Source organism: Globicephala melas, chromosome 12 (genome assembly GCF_963455315.2).
Source record: "Globicephala melas chromosome 12, mGloMel1.2, whole genome shotgun sequence".
Taxonomy (NCBI): Eukaryota; Metazoa; Chordata; class Mammalia; order Artiodactyla; family Delphinidae; genus Globicephala; species Globicephala melas.
The window spans coordinates 56170187-56185314 of NC_083325.1; the positions used below are offsets into that span (position 1 = coordinate 56170187).

Here is a 15128-nt window from a genome sequence, read left to right on the forward strand (position 1 = left end):
CATCTTCCAATGCAGGGGATGCTGGTTCAACCCCTGGTAGGGGAACTAAGATCTCACATGCTGCGGGGCAACTAAGCTCATGTACCACAACTACAGAGCCCATGTGCCGTAACTACAGAGCCCACGTGCCACAACTAGAGAGAAGCCTGCGCACCACAACTAGAGAGAAGCCCGCGCACTGCAACCAAGACCTGACGCAGCCATAAAAAATAAAATAAATATTAAAAAAAAAAGACTGTTAAAGGATCTGTGCCACTAATTCATCAAGTAATTTGCTAATCCTAAATTGACTGGTAACATAGATACCAACTACCTCATTTTCTATAAATTCATAGTTAACATATACTGAGTACTTTTTATTTGCCAAGCACTATTGTAAGTATTTTATATGCCTTAACTTGTTTTAATCCAGTGAAGTAGAAAGTACTACTATCTTCACTTTACAGATGAGAAGACTGAAGTAGAAGGTTTAAATAACTTGCCCAAGGTCACATTTGTGGGTGGTGAAACAAGAGTTAAAATCCAGGTAGTCTGATCCCAAGTTCATGCCCTTTAGCCACTATGCTATACTTCCTGCCTCTCTCATCCTGTTCTCAGCTTGAATGCGTACTTTTTGAGGACCATGAGCAAATCTTATGCAAATCCCCAGGGCCTAGAACATTCCCCTAGTTAGCAGACTGCCTGCCATAAGATAAGTACTATGTCTAGAATTGAATCTAATCTTCATCTTAAAATGATAAACTAATCAATCAGAAATGCAGTAAATTAAAGGAAATATGCTTCTATTAATTCTCTTAATACAGACAAACCTCCATATAAATTATGTTTAGTGCTAGAGAGGTCACCTAGGAAATTGCAGAGTGTCAAGGATGGGCAGGATCATGGGACATTGAGATTAAAATGTTAGAGATACCCTTCCATTTCTGACTCACTCCATTTTAAAAAAGCATTGTTTTCTAAGGATTTCCTAAGAAAATAGCTTTGATTTAAGAAACTGCATTAAAACTAGTAGTCAGAGAGAGAGAGGTAACAATATTAAACTCTCATCAAAGGAGAAACCTTTCTAGAGCATACAGGGAACTGCAAGATTCTACTGTCAGGTAATTTCAGTTTCAAAGATAGAGATTAAATTTTAAATCTGCTAAGTTTAAAGGTGATACATCAATGTAAACATTTAACTCTCTTTTTACAGAAATAAAATTTTCCAACAATTTTATAGATTGACTTCACTACTTACAGTGCACTTTCCATGTCTGCTATACTTTCTTCCATTTTCTGAGACTACATAGAGGTAAATAAAGTTGTCATGAGACCCCACAGCCAGGAAGGTGCCATCTGGAATGAAACAGGAAAAAATGTTGAATATAGAAATACACTGATAGGTTTATTTACTGTCACTTTACTGGACCTACACCAAATGGTATTTTACAAATGTTGTTAAATCTCATCAACTTAACTATTCTTTGGTGTTTAATGAATGACTCCTTCCATCACTAAACATACTTGAAAACCAAATGGTCATCTGGTTGAGTACACAATCCCTTCTTGGAAATGCTCACGGGCCTTGGACTCTTCCCTTAGTCTCATCTCCTTCTAGTTAGCGACAGACTGGCCCCAGGGAGGTTAACCTACTTTTATGGGTCTAAGTATACAGTATTCATATGGCAAGCTGAGTGTACAATTGCTCATTTCAGCTGAGGACATGTGATCTCTCCAACTACAGGGTCCATTCTCTTGGGAAAGGACCATATTCTCTCACAAAGGACCATTGTACTCACCACGTAACAGATGGTCAATAAAGTCCATTTGATCTTTGGGTTTTAAATGCTACATCTGCAGTAGTTATTTGCTATTACAGCATTGAAAAAAGCCAAACCAAGACAGAAAACCTTTTCTGCTTCAAGACAACTCTTGCCAAGCTTAGAGCTTGAAGCAAATACTTTTCCTTCCTTGTTCAACACAGAGAATAGCATTCTGAGCTTCCTCTGAAATGACTCAGAAGAAATCAAAAAGATCATTTGGACTCCACACTGACCCAACAACTACTGGAATATATTTTTGAATATAAGAAAATGTCACTCGAACTAACTCCAGGGAAGAATTATGTGGATCAAAACCATATTAATAGCGGGAAAAAGGAACCGACTATCATGGAAACTTAATTAACATTTTGAATGAAGTATGAAAAGAAGTATTCAAAGTAGCTAAACGAATTGATCAAATTCATGAGTTGCTGAGTACTTTATCTAATTAACAGACCAATCATTACTATGTAACCAGTAAAAATCAAACTAGATTTTAAAGAACTTGAAGGGCCTATAAAATTTGTATATTTTGAATATTATTATAATTTATTTTCTATTATCTTATATACAAAGAAAAGGTTGCTAAATAGATTAACATTCAGCCTAATACAGTACCTATTCAAAATTCTAAGTATTTGTAGTTCCAAAAAAATGGGATTTGATTGCACTGTATTCTGTTTTCAATTGCAAATGCAGTTGTAACAGTTTGTTCTAAATTTATGTTTGCTTGATGATTTAGAATGTTGTTTAACTTTAGCAGATCTTTTGCAGTTTCCTGCAGCAGAATTTAATCTAATGTTGGGGGAAACATATTCAATACTTAACAACTCTAGAGAGTAGAGAAAAAAGTAGTCAGCTTTACTGGAAGTGAAAATATGCAATTACAGAGAAATGCTGTAAATGCCAGGAGTGGGAGTAAATCTGCCTACCTAATGAGTAGCGCATCACAGAGAGCTGTTCATTCCCGTCTGTGTGGATAGAAACTAGATCTCTGGTTTCTGCATCCAGAACAAACCACCTGTTAAGAAGTAAAAAATCAAAAATTTTCTCAGATATTATAGCATTTATAGAAAAAAAAAAAAGGTTGCTGACTTTTTCTTCCTTTTAAAAGAAAAAGAAATTCTAATAATGCCCTTAAGCTGGACATGTTCCCCTTTTCTAACAAAGGATGAGTGCAAAATGTTGCGAGATACAATATAAATATACTTATACGGGCCTAGGCATGTTCTCATTTCTATTTAGGTATTCACTGAATGCCGATGATGTCTCTTTTCGAGGCACTGTCCAAATAGAAAATGACAGGATTATCAGTGTCCTTGAAGATTACACTAGAGCCAGGAAAAAGGAAATGAGCCAATTAAAACAACGATTAAGCGCCAATCTCACCGATGGTGACTACATACAGCAGAAGAACTCACAGAAGGGAAATGAATAGCAGACAGAGAAAAACCTTCGGGGAGGATGTAGAATATGAGTTGAGCTGAATGTTGAGGGAAAGAAGTAGAGGCAGTTGAGGCAGGAGGAGTGACAGCTGCACTGCCATGGAGGTGGGAAGGAGCATGGACAGTATGATGGTGGGAGGGAAAGGCAGAGGGCCATTCATTTGGTGAGAGTTCAAAGGGACCAGCAGGGGGCACTCCTCCTCTCCAGTACCCCCTGCACATGCAAGCTCTAAGTTCTTTGAAAAACACGTCTTCATTCACATTTACAGGAAAAGTCAAAATGTAAAAAGCCTCTGGACAGGTAAAACAATGACTTAAATCCAACTACAGAATAAGTGACTCTTATCAAACCCTGTTCTAAGAGCACCTGAAGGAAGAGATGGTACTTCAGAAGAGCATGGTGAGATACTGGGTACAAAGCAAAGACTGGGAATTAGGAAGGACAACTAAAGGATAGATAAGGGAGAGGAGGGCAGGTTATGGACAGCACACACAGTTAGTTGGAGGAGTTTGGAGGTGAGCACTGCCTGGCTCAGAGCAGGCACTAAAATAAATATTTATAGAATGTACAAATGAACAAATAGAAGATAAGTCTCGAACCTGACAAATGCAAAGGTTTAGCAAGAATTATGTGGCAGCAGTGCAGTGTGTAGGAAGAAGTGGTTGGGGTGGCAACAATGGAACAGGAGCAGAAAATTAAAATCACTGTCTTAATCTCATGGAACTGGATGGGACAAAAGAGCAGCAAGTTTTGTTTCTAATTATTCAGATGGAAAAATTCCACCACTAAATTCAGTAACAGCAATCATAACGACAGTTCCTTTTAATTTGGAAGCATTATAAATAATATCTGGACAGAGACCACTATGCCTTCAGATAAAAAGAAGTATTAGGGCTTCCCTGGTGGCGCAGTGGTTAAGAATTCACCTGCCAATGCAGGGGACACGGGTTCGAGCCCTGGTCCGGGAAGATCCCACATGCCGCGGAGCAACTAAGTCCATGAGCCACAACTATTGGCCCACGCGATACAACTACTGAAGCCTGTGCACCTAGAGCCCGTGCTCCACAACAAGAGAAGCCACCACAATGAGAAGCCTGCGCACCGCAATGCAGAGTAGCCCCCGCTCGCCGCAACAAAGACCCAACACAGCCAAAAATAAATAAATAAATAAATAAAAGAGAAATTTTAGGAGACAGTAAAGGGCTTAAAAGAATTAAAAAAAAAGAATAGTGATGTTGCTTAACATGCCTTCGTATATTCAAGGTAGAAGATAAAAAACTAAAGGATCCTGACTCTTCACCTATCACTGAAATCCCTTTCTAATTAAACATGTTCATGAATGAATTAGTAATTTGTGAGTTATGGGTTGAAACTTCTACGTAGCTAACCTAATTCATAAATTCTGTCTTCTACTCAGGTAAGAGAAATAGCTTCTATCTGTGAATACCTGAGTTTATTAAAAGCCAATTATTAGCAGGAAATTGGCACTTTGAAACCCTGCGCTGAATGTTTGATCATTTCCACTTCAAAAGGTGCATGAAGAACATATCTTATTGCAACTGGACAGCATCCACAGATTATAGGTTTCTTCTGAGAATGTAATTCATTAATCAATTTTTATGGCTGCCACCATGGAACTCCTAGAGCCAAGAAATGCCAAAGCTGATGCCAAGTGAACCACCTTTTCAGAGTAAGGAAACAAAATATTCCAACTTGGACTGAACAGACATACCTAAAGAACAATGAGACACAGCACCGCTCTGTAGGTATGAGGTTTCAAGTTTTTCATGAGTTTATAGAAACTTTACTATACTTTCTTAGGCATTTAAAATCACCAATTTTTATTTTGGAGAAGCCTCAACTGATACTATTTCCAGTTCAGTTTAATCTTCCTATGGAAACTGCAAACAATTTTATCTCTTTGAAAACTCCCTTTAAAAGTAATAAAAAAAGGAATTCCCTGGAGGTCCAGTGGTTAGGACTCTGTGCGTCCACTGCAGGGGGCACGGGTTCAATCCTTGGTTGGGGAACTAAGATCCTGCACACTGCACGGTCAGCCAAAAAAAAGTAATGAAAAAACCCAGAATGTCTGTTGGTATAATATGTAGAAACCTAAAACTCTGAGTCATTTACTGGTTAGAGATGGCAGCTCTCAAAAAAGAAAAAAAAAAACCAACAACAAAACCCTACCTACTTTTTCTATTTCTTTAATTACATATCAGAAATTAATTCTTCCACTTTTGGCAAGGAATTTTTAGTAATAATAACTTTGCTGTTAAAAGTATACAACTTCCATATGGATCCCCAGCAATAATTTTAAAGCTCCCACCCTTTTCACTGCATGAATTACGTTCTACCTTCAGAAAAGACTTTCTGGCTCAGGACCTCTATCCTTAACAGAAGTATGGAGAGGATTACAAATCCTTTAGCAAAGGGAATTTTCTAGAAATAAATATTAAGTTTTCACTGTGCTCACCTGCATTCTCATTCTAGTCTAGATTATACACATTGAAACCAAGCTTCTGCTTTAAGGTAATTTGCAATCATTACGGGGCTCTATAGGGCCTAAAGGACTTAAAGAATCTTTCTAAATGTCATTGCTCAGCATCAGAGATGGGAAATCTTTGGCCATATATTTAAACTAATCTGACTTGTGAGTCAAGTACCCATACACAGTACCACCATTAACTAGATGACTTTTTAAAAAAGACACTTACTGATTTCTTTAGTGGCAAAAGAGAATCATAAGATTTCAGAGCTGGAAAGTATCATACTTTACAGTCCCTAAATGAATATATATGTGTTCATAATAGGAGTTAAAAAATATTCATCATAATATAAAGTGTATCCTCTGGGTGGCAGGTTTATAACTTTTTCCCAACTGCTTTTATGAAGCTTCTCCTTATAAGAATAGGAATGTGGCTTTTATAATCGGAAAAACATAAAGTCAAAGTCAGGGGAAAGAAAAGCCCAATTCAAGCCCAATTCAACCCTCTTATTTTACAAATAAGAACACTGAAATCCCATGATGTCAAAACACTTGGCCAGTCATCAACCAACTAGTTAGTGGCAGAGCCAGGATAGAGCTTCTAGCCCTTGGGCTTTTCACTACATCACACCAGGGAAGGGTGTGATCCCATGGAAAGTGCTCTCTCTGCCTGAGCTACACTAACATTCAGGATCTAGAGAAGAAAGAAGTCAGCAAAGGAGGCAGAATTGGCGTTTATAACCCAACCGGGGAGACGGAGTGAGTTCATAAAGTGGTAAATAGTTTAAAGTAAAATGAATGACACAAGTTAAGGATTATGAGGTTTCAGAGCAGGGAGCAATCACTGAGGATGTGGGTGGTCTTGGATTTCATCACATCAAATGTGGCAAGGAGAGGTGGGATATAAATAGGTGGAGAGGGATAGGTAAGAAACTACAAAAAGGGCTGAGGTGTACCTGAAGGACAACGACTTAACCATTCTCGCTGGAATGGTGAGGGGAAAGATTTTTAATGGGCTTTAAGGGCCAGGCTAAACAAGTTTGGATTCCACTGTTTAGCAATCAAGAGGCCTTTAGGAATGTTCTAGTCCAGTTAGCTCATAGTTTCTTGTGTTTGCTCAATCCATTCCTCCTGCTTGATATAAGCTCCTAACTCTTCACTGCTTCTTCAAAATCTCAGAACTCTGTCAAGGCAGGACCAATTCCACCTCCTCTGTGAAGTGTTCTCTGACCACTCAGGCTCACAGTAATTTCTCTGTTGATCTTCAAGCATTACTGCCTGTTTATGCAAGTAAACTACTGATATGACATGCTCTATATCTTTTTATGTAGTATCTAATTAGGTTATAAGCTATTTGGGGTAGAGACCATGTCTTATATAATATTTCTTTGTGCCACTCACTGCATCTAGTGCTTTACAACTTGTAGGAGCACAGAGTGACTCCGAACTGGAATTATAACAAGGCAGAACTCAAGGAGATTCATGCTGATAGAGTTCAAAGACACTGTACACCCTGGGAAATGAGCTCTGGAGTACCGATGGGCCAAGTTCAGCAACATCAAATTACAGAGGGAAACAAGCTATTCTTTTCTAATTAGAAGTTTTCTCTTTTAATTATGTCTAAGAATAAAGTCTCAGCTAGTGCTAATATGTCTTTAACATCTCCCTTCTGAGCTAAAGGAGCATTTCTTACACTCAGAACCTTTCTAGTCAACAGTAGAATTTGGTAACAGTACGTCAGCTACATTGCTGGTTTGCCAAGGTTACAGTCATCATCAAAACTAACCTTTAAAAATTGTATAAAAAATTCAAAAAAAAATGATGAGTAGAGCTGGATCACTTAAGTCTCTCCAGGTCTAACGTTCTGTAATTCCACATCGAAAACTAAATCTAATTTTTTACCTTTCTGCTCACCAGGTGCATTTTCCCAGCTTGCTCTTCCTTGTCAAAGCTGTCACTATAGATCAGAAACTTTGGGGTCTCCTCTGAAGTCACCTCTCTCAGTCTGCCCTCTCCCCTTTCCATTCCAGTATGGTTATATATAGTATGTTTTATATACTGACTCAAGTCCACGGATTTCTTTCTTTGAAACAATTTGAACTTTAATCTTTGCTTTTTATTCTCCCTACCATCATTTCAAGTCTATTGATTTCCCTACCTCTGGGTGTCTCACCTCCATTTACCAGCCTATAAAATGACTATGGCAAAAACTCCTTTCTTAAATAGTGTATTAGAATAGTGGTTTAGAAATAGAAATGGGTCCAACGAGGAAAAGAGTAAAGTTCTGTGCAAACTGCTTGGGGAATTTTGTCTGAGCTGACACCTGACATCCTGATGGGATGGCAAATATATTTGTGGTTTCTCTAAGGCCTGCAAGTGGTATAAAGATTAAAGCGCCTTTTGAGAAACTAGTTTCAAAAAAAAGGAAGGGAGGGACTTCCCTGGTGGCGCAGTGGTTGAGAATCTGCCTGCCAATGCAGGGGACACGGGTTCGATCCCTGGTCCGGGAAGATCCCACATGCCAGGGGGCAACTAAGCCCGTGCACCACAACTACTGAGCCTGTGCTCTAGAGCCCGCATGCCACAGCTACTGAAGCCCGTGCTCCACAATAAGAGAAGCCAAAGCAATGAGAAGCCCGCGCACCGCAACAAAGAGTAGCCCCCGCTCGCCGCAACTAGAGAAAGCCCATGTGCAGCAACGAAGACCCAATGCAGCCAAAAAATAAATAAATTAATATATACATATATAAATATTTATTTAAAAAAGGGAAAGGATGATTAATTGGGGTCTTGGAAAAATCAAGCAGAATGTATTTTACCAATAATTCAGAGATTATAAACTTTCAAATTCATAACGGCTCAGGTTCACATGTATTGTGAGCTTCATGAAGAACTTTAAATTCCATCAAGAAACACAAATTTAAAAAAATGGGAGAATGTTATATTTGAAAATGTGTGGTATGCCTAAGTGCAATTTATTAATTAAATGGCTTATATAGTCAATGGTTCAACAAATCTAAAATTTCGATAACTAATGATTAACAATTACCAGTATATACTAATTTTTATCCATTTGTATGCTTTAAGGCTTCATTTTGGTTTAGGAGATATCAGGTCTTATTTAAAGCCTTATTGAAGTGCCAGTATTACCCTGGCAAAACCAAAGACATCACAAGAAAACTACAGACCAATGTACCTCAACAATATAGATGAAAAAAATCTTCAACAAAATACTAACATACTGAATCCAGTAATATATAAAAAGAATTCTATGCCATGACCAGGTAGGATTTATGTCTGGAACACAAGGTTGATTAGACATTTGAAAATCAATTAATGTAATACTCCATATTAATAAAGGACAAAAACCATGTTATTTCAATAGACTGGAAAAGGCAGCTGAAAAACCCAACACTCTTTCATGATTAGAAATTCTCAACAACAGAAAGAAAATCTGTCAATAGGATAAAGGGCATCTATGAAAAACCCACAACTAACATTATACTTAATGGTGAAAGGCTGAATGCTTTCCCTCTAAAATAGAGAACAAGATCAGGATGACCACTCTTGCCATTTCTATTCAATATTATACTGGAGGTTCTAGTCAGGACAATTAGGCAAGAAAAAGAAAAAACAATTCAGACTGGAAAGGAAGAAAACTATATTTGCAGATTACATGATCTTGTATGCAGAAAACCCTGAGGAATCCACTAAAAAAACTATTACTAAGAAAATAGGTCAGCAAAGGTGCAAGATAAAAGATCAATATATAAAAGGTAGTTGTATTTACATATACCAGCAATGAATATTCTGGAAATGGAAATGCAATTTCATTTAAAATGGCACCAAAAAAATGAAATACTTAGGTGTAATTTAACAAATGTGCAAATTTGTACCCTAAAAACATCTTTGAAAAAAACTGGAGACCTAAATAAATGTAAAACATCTCCTGTTCATAAATTGGAAGGCTTATTAAACTGTTAAAATAGTGACATTCCCAAATTGATCTATAAAGAGAAAAAACAATCCTTATCAAAATGCCAGCTGGCTTCGTTGTAGAAATTGACACGTTGATCTTAAAATTCATGTAGAATTCAAGGGATCCTGAATAGCTAAAACTGCTTTGAAAAAGAACAAAGTTGGAGGACTCACATTTCCCGATTTCAAAACGTACTGCAAGGCTATAATAATCAAGACTGTGGTACTGGCATAGGATGGACAGAGAGATCAATGGAATATAACTGAGAGTCCAGATAGAAACCTATATGTTTATGGTCAATTGATTTTTGACAAGGGTGTCAATATGCTTCAGTGCAGAAAGAAAAGTCTTTTCAACAAATAGTGTTGTAACAACTGGATATCCACGTGCAAAAGAATGACGCTGGATATCTATACAAAGATTAGCTCACATCATATACAAAGATGAACTCAAAATGAATCACAGACTTAAAGGTAAGAGTTAAAACTATAAAATTCTTAGAAAAAAACCATAGGAATAAATCCTGAAGACCAAAAGACAGAGGAAGAATAGATAAATGGGACTATATTTTTATATAGTAAATTTATATAAATTATGTAATTTTTATTTAAAACTTCAGTGCAACAAATATTACCATCAAGAAAGTGAAAAGACAACCCTTGGAATGAGAGAAAATATTTGCAAATCATGTTACCTGATGAGGTACCGTATCCAGAATATATAAAGAGCTCTTACAACTCAACAATAAAAAAACAAATCAATTCAAACATGAGCACAGGATATGAATAGACATTTCTCTAAAGGGGCTACACAAGTGGCCAATAAACACATAAAAAAGATACTCAACAGCATTAGCCATCAGAGAAATGCAAATCAAAACCACAATGAAAAAGTGCTTCACAGCCACTAGGATGGCTATAATCAAAACACAGGCAATAACAAGGGTTGGCGACGATGTGGAGAAATTGGAACCCTCATACTTTACTGGTAGAATTGTAAAATTGTGTAGCTGTTGTGGAAAACAATTTGGAAGCTCCTCAACATGTTAAACATAGTTAACTCTACTCCTTGGTATATACCCAAGAGAACTGAAGACATATGTCCATACAAAAACTTATGTATGACTATAACTCAAGTGGTTATTTGAAGTATATCCACACAATGGAATATTTGGTGACAAAGGGAATGAAATGCTGACACATGCTATACAACATGGATGAACCTTCAAAACATTAGGTTAAGTGAAAGAAACTAGTCACAAATGACCACATATTATATAATTCTATTTATATGAAAGGTGCAGAATAGGCAAACCTATAGAAACAGAAAGTAGATCAGTTACTCAGGGCTGGAAGTGGGTGGGAGCAATGAGGAGTGACTGCTAACGGGTACAGGAATTCTTTTTGGGTTAATGACAGTGTTCTGAAATTGAGCTTGTGATGAAGGCTGCACAACTCTGTGAACGTCTTAAAAACTACTGAATTGTATACTGTAAATGGGTGAATTTTATGATATATGAATGATATCTCAATAAAGCTGTTAAAAAGACTCCTTACTATATGAGGATTAGCAATGTTAAGGAAGTACTATGTCCACTTAGGGCCATGCATTGAATTTTCTTCTCTTAGAAATATTAGTAACATATTCTTTTAAAATGATATTTTTTTAAATCACTGTGATAATTTATTCATACTTGTGCTTACTTCTTTTTAATTCTTTTTTTAAAACTAATTTATTTATTCATTTATTTTTGGCTGCATTGGGTCTTCATTGCTGCATGCGGGCTTTCTCTAGTTGCAGCGAGCAGGGGCTACTCTTCGTTGTGGTGTGCAGGCTTCTCACTGTGGTGGCTTCTCTTGTTGCGGAGCACGGGCTCTACGCACATGGGCTTCAGTAGCTGTGGCACGTGGGCTCAGTAGTTCTGGCTCGTGGGCTCTAGAGCACAGGCTCAGTAGTTGTGATGCATGGGCTTAGCTGCTCCGCGGCATGTGGGATTTTCTTGGACCAGGGCTCAAACCCGTGTCCCCTGCATTGGCAGGCAGATTCTTAACCACTGCGCCACCAGGGAAGCCCTTACTTCTTGACTACAAGAAGTAGAAGATTTCTACATATGGACATGAAGACATCTTTAAACATTTTGCTAGTCAGCTTTTCTGGATCATGAACAATTTGGACACGTGTTGTATTAAACTAACAACAACAAAAATCCTTGCCCTAAGTGTGACTTTTTTTAGGCTTAGGGTCAGTGATAATAATCTGAATGGCTACGTTGAGGAATTTTCTGTTTTAGACAGTACAGCCACATATTCACAGATCCATGTAAAAAATAATAAAGGAGAAAGTTCTCTAAGAAACAACAGACTAACCAGATGTGAAACCAAAGACAGGAATTAAGTATAAAATGAACACTGGTAACTACATCTCCCCTAGATTTTAAATAATCCCCAACTCCACATCAGAAAGGATTTTTTTTCCCACTTTTTATTTAGTTGTCATATCACTTTCATTCATAAGGTGCTTTCTACTCGCAACTCCAAGAGGAAACAATTGGCTTAGCTTTAGCTTAAGTCACTTAAAGTAAGTGACTTTTCCTGTTAAGCTTGCTAATGATGACTTCACAGTAACACTAAATGTTAGAAAGTAACTTCAGTGCAATTTAATTACAAATTGGGGCAAACTGTATTTATGTGTATGTATATATTGCACATTCATCCAATGAAGTGGTGAGTCTTAATGATTCAAGTCCTTCTAACCCTTACTACTCCACTTGGTGTTTAACTCCTTCTTATACACAGTAAATGCTTTTAAAATACTATGTCAGCCAGTGATTTAACCTTCAAAGATAAACTTTCCTTATAATATTTCTAAGTAATGCTACAAACACCATAAGTACATCTCAAAGAGTACTGGTGGAGTAGTGGAAAGAGACAAGCTTTGGAACTATATAGAACCTGAGTTAAATCCCAGCTCAATCACAAGTGATTGAACCTCTATGGATCTTGGTTTCCTGTTTGTGCAAAGGAGATATTAACGAACATTTTGTTGCATTCTTGTGAAGACTTAAAGTACTATATGAAAAGAATTTAGTACAAGGTCTGTCATCAGATACTGAATACAGGGTGGCTCTTATTCTTACTACTTCATTGATTTTAGCATTTGTGATATTTGTTCAGCTGCCCCCAAAACAGATCTGACCTGCCATATGCCTGTTTAGTCCAACTTTAAGTAATAATCTATTACTGACATGTATTTTGGGGAAATCTGAGATAGTAAAACCATCTGTATTTGCAAGTCATCACCAATTACTCTCCCAAGCAGCCTAATTCTAAAATTCCACTATTTCAGAACCACTCAAATAGCACCTCCAGTTACATGTCCACATTTCAAAGTTTATCTTTACCTTAAAGATCTATTTTTCCATGATTCTGAGCACTATATATGAGGAGGATTTTGAATATGTTTTGACTTTCTAGAGGTATTAATTTGTATCCAAGAGCCAAAGGGGAAAACTTGCTACAAAAAAACTTCACATTGTTAAATTTAGTTAGAATTAAATAAACTGGCTGATTTGAAATATTTGTTACATAAATAAAAATATTTATAGAAGTGTGTTCACAATATTTTCACTTCATTAGAAATCAGCATTCCATATTTTCTATGGGTTTAACTTTTGAAAATTTACTTTATCTTTTTCCTCTGCCTCTTTAAAAAAGAAATTAAGTTATTTGTGATGAGGGCTACTTACCAGCAGAGGCAATAAAAAGGACTCAATTAAAAAATACAGATAATAATATATATTACCTAATAACCTTGGAAAGGTACTATACAATGTCTGCAAAGATAAGTAATTAATAACAATTTCAGGAAACATACCTTTACTTATCTACCTGTGTAGCATTTAAAAAAGAAAAAAGCTATAGCACAAACAAAAGCTCAACTGGGTTATTTCAGGTTCATTTTCCTTCCCTAAAAGATAACAAGAGAAATTTTCGATACCACAGAAAATTTCACAAAGGAGGTCAAGTCTGCTGAACTGTCACCTTCCTTAATGAAGACTATTCTGACCTTCCTATTTATCGTTTTGCAACTGCACCCTCCAGTTCCCTCTTCCTATGCTCAACCCTCCCCCACCATAGCTCTTCATTTGCTAACTTAATTAGTTATAATGCTTATTTTTCATTCTGCCTCCACCCCTGACACACACTAAAATGTGGGCTCCACAAGGGCAGGGATTTTTGCTTTGCACTCTGATGTAGCCTGAACACCCACAATAGTGTCTAACAAACGGTAGGTGCTCAAATAATTACTGAATGATTAAATGAGTATACATAAAAGAAAAGAACAAAAAGCATAAAACTGTGCCACTTAAAAGATTAATTTTCCAGATCAGATAGAGAACATTCCTGAATAATGGTTAAACATCCCACCACTTAGATTACTCAGCTCACATTTCCCTTAAAGACCCTACCTGCCTGAGTGCGTTCCTATGGCCACCACTGTGCCACTTGGATGAAAATCTGCACAGTGTCCTGGTTCCTAGAAGAGAGACAGACAACTGTTGGGGAGTACATGAGAAAGTCTCCCTAGATCTATGGGAATAGTGGCAAAACATATTTGAAAATAACTTGTTTCACATAAACATGAAATCTCAATCAACCTTACTGTAGCCAATGGTAATACCACATGGACTTAAGAGGAAAAAGGATTTCAGAGAAGGAAGGGGACATGCTGGCAGAGTGGTGAGGGGGAAGGACCACCAGCTTGTGGCTAGGCAGTGGAACAATGGTAAGGATAACAACAAACATTTGTACAGTTCTTTAGAGTCTGCAAAGAACGTGTATACACCTTTTAGGCTAGAAAAGGTGGATATCTGGGTGGGGTAGGGAGAAAACACAGTAAGAGACCAACTCAAAAAGAAGAGAGCAGAATCTGTTAGTGGGCAGTACTTACTGAACCCAACTGCACCACCACCAGAGACCTAAACATATCCATAACAATTAATACTTCATAAAGATGTGAAATATTTTTTATTTTTACTACTGAACCTGACAGAAAAACTGAGCTTCTGTCCTGTTAATTTGCTACTTTGGAGTGGGTTCATGTACTTTGTGACTAAACACTCTCCCTCCACCCCTTCCCCTTTACTGAACTATAGAAATACACTTGGTTTTAACCAATGCTGAGTCCTATTTGCTTTGCTGCTACCATCTGCCATTTTAGGGAGATTCTGTGGGAAGATTATAATCACATTCTGTTTTACTCACATCTACGAGCCTGGTCCATTCCAGCCTGTGTTCCACCGAGTTCCACATGCACACCTGTCTGTCCTGAGCACATGTCAAGAGCAAATCTTTGAAGGGATGTGTGGCAAGACCCCAAAGCTCATCAGTATGACCCTGAAAATGAAATACAC

At 37.3% G+C, this 15128-nt stretch overlaps 1 protein-coding gene across 5 annotated transcripts in view; it reads right to left on the reverse strand.

Annotated features, from left to right (window-relative positions):
- Positions 1-15128, reverse strand: part of EML4 (EMAP like 4) — a 152746-nt gene that overhangs the window by 12595 nt on the left and 125023 nt on the right. For all 5 annotated transcript variants that reach the window (XM_060309767.1, XM_060309766.1, XM_030857837.2 and 2 more), the window contains 4 exons: positions 14980-15111; positions 14184-14251; positions 2735-2823; positions 1238-1335 (listed from right to left, as the gene is read on the reverse strand). In XM_060309767.1, the coding sequence (XP_060165750.1) occupies positions 1238-1335; positions 2735-2823; positions 14184-14251; positions 14980-15111 (387 nt within the window). The remainder of the gene's footprint in view (positions 1-1237; positions 1336-2734; positions 2824-14183; positions 14252-14979; positions 15112-15128) is intronic.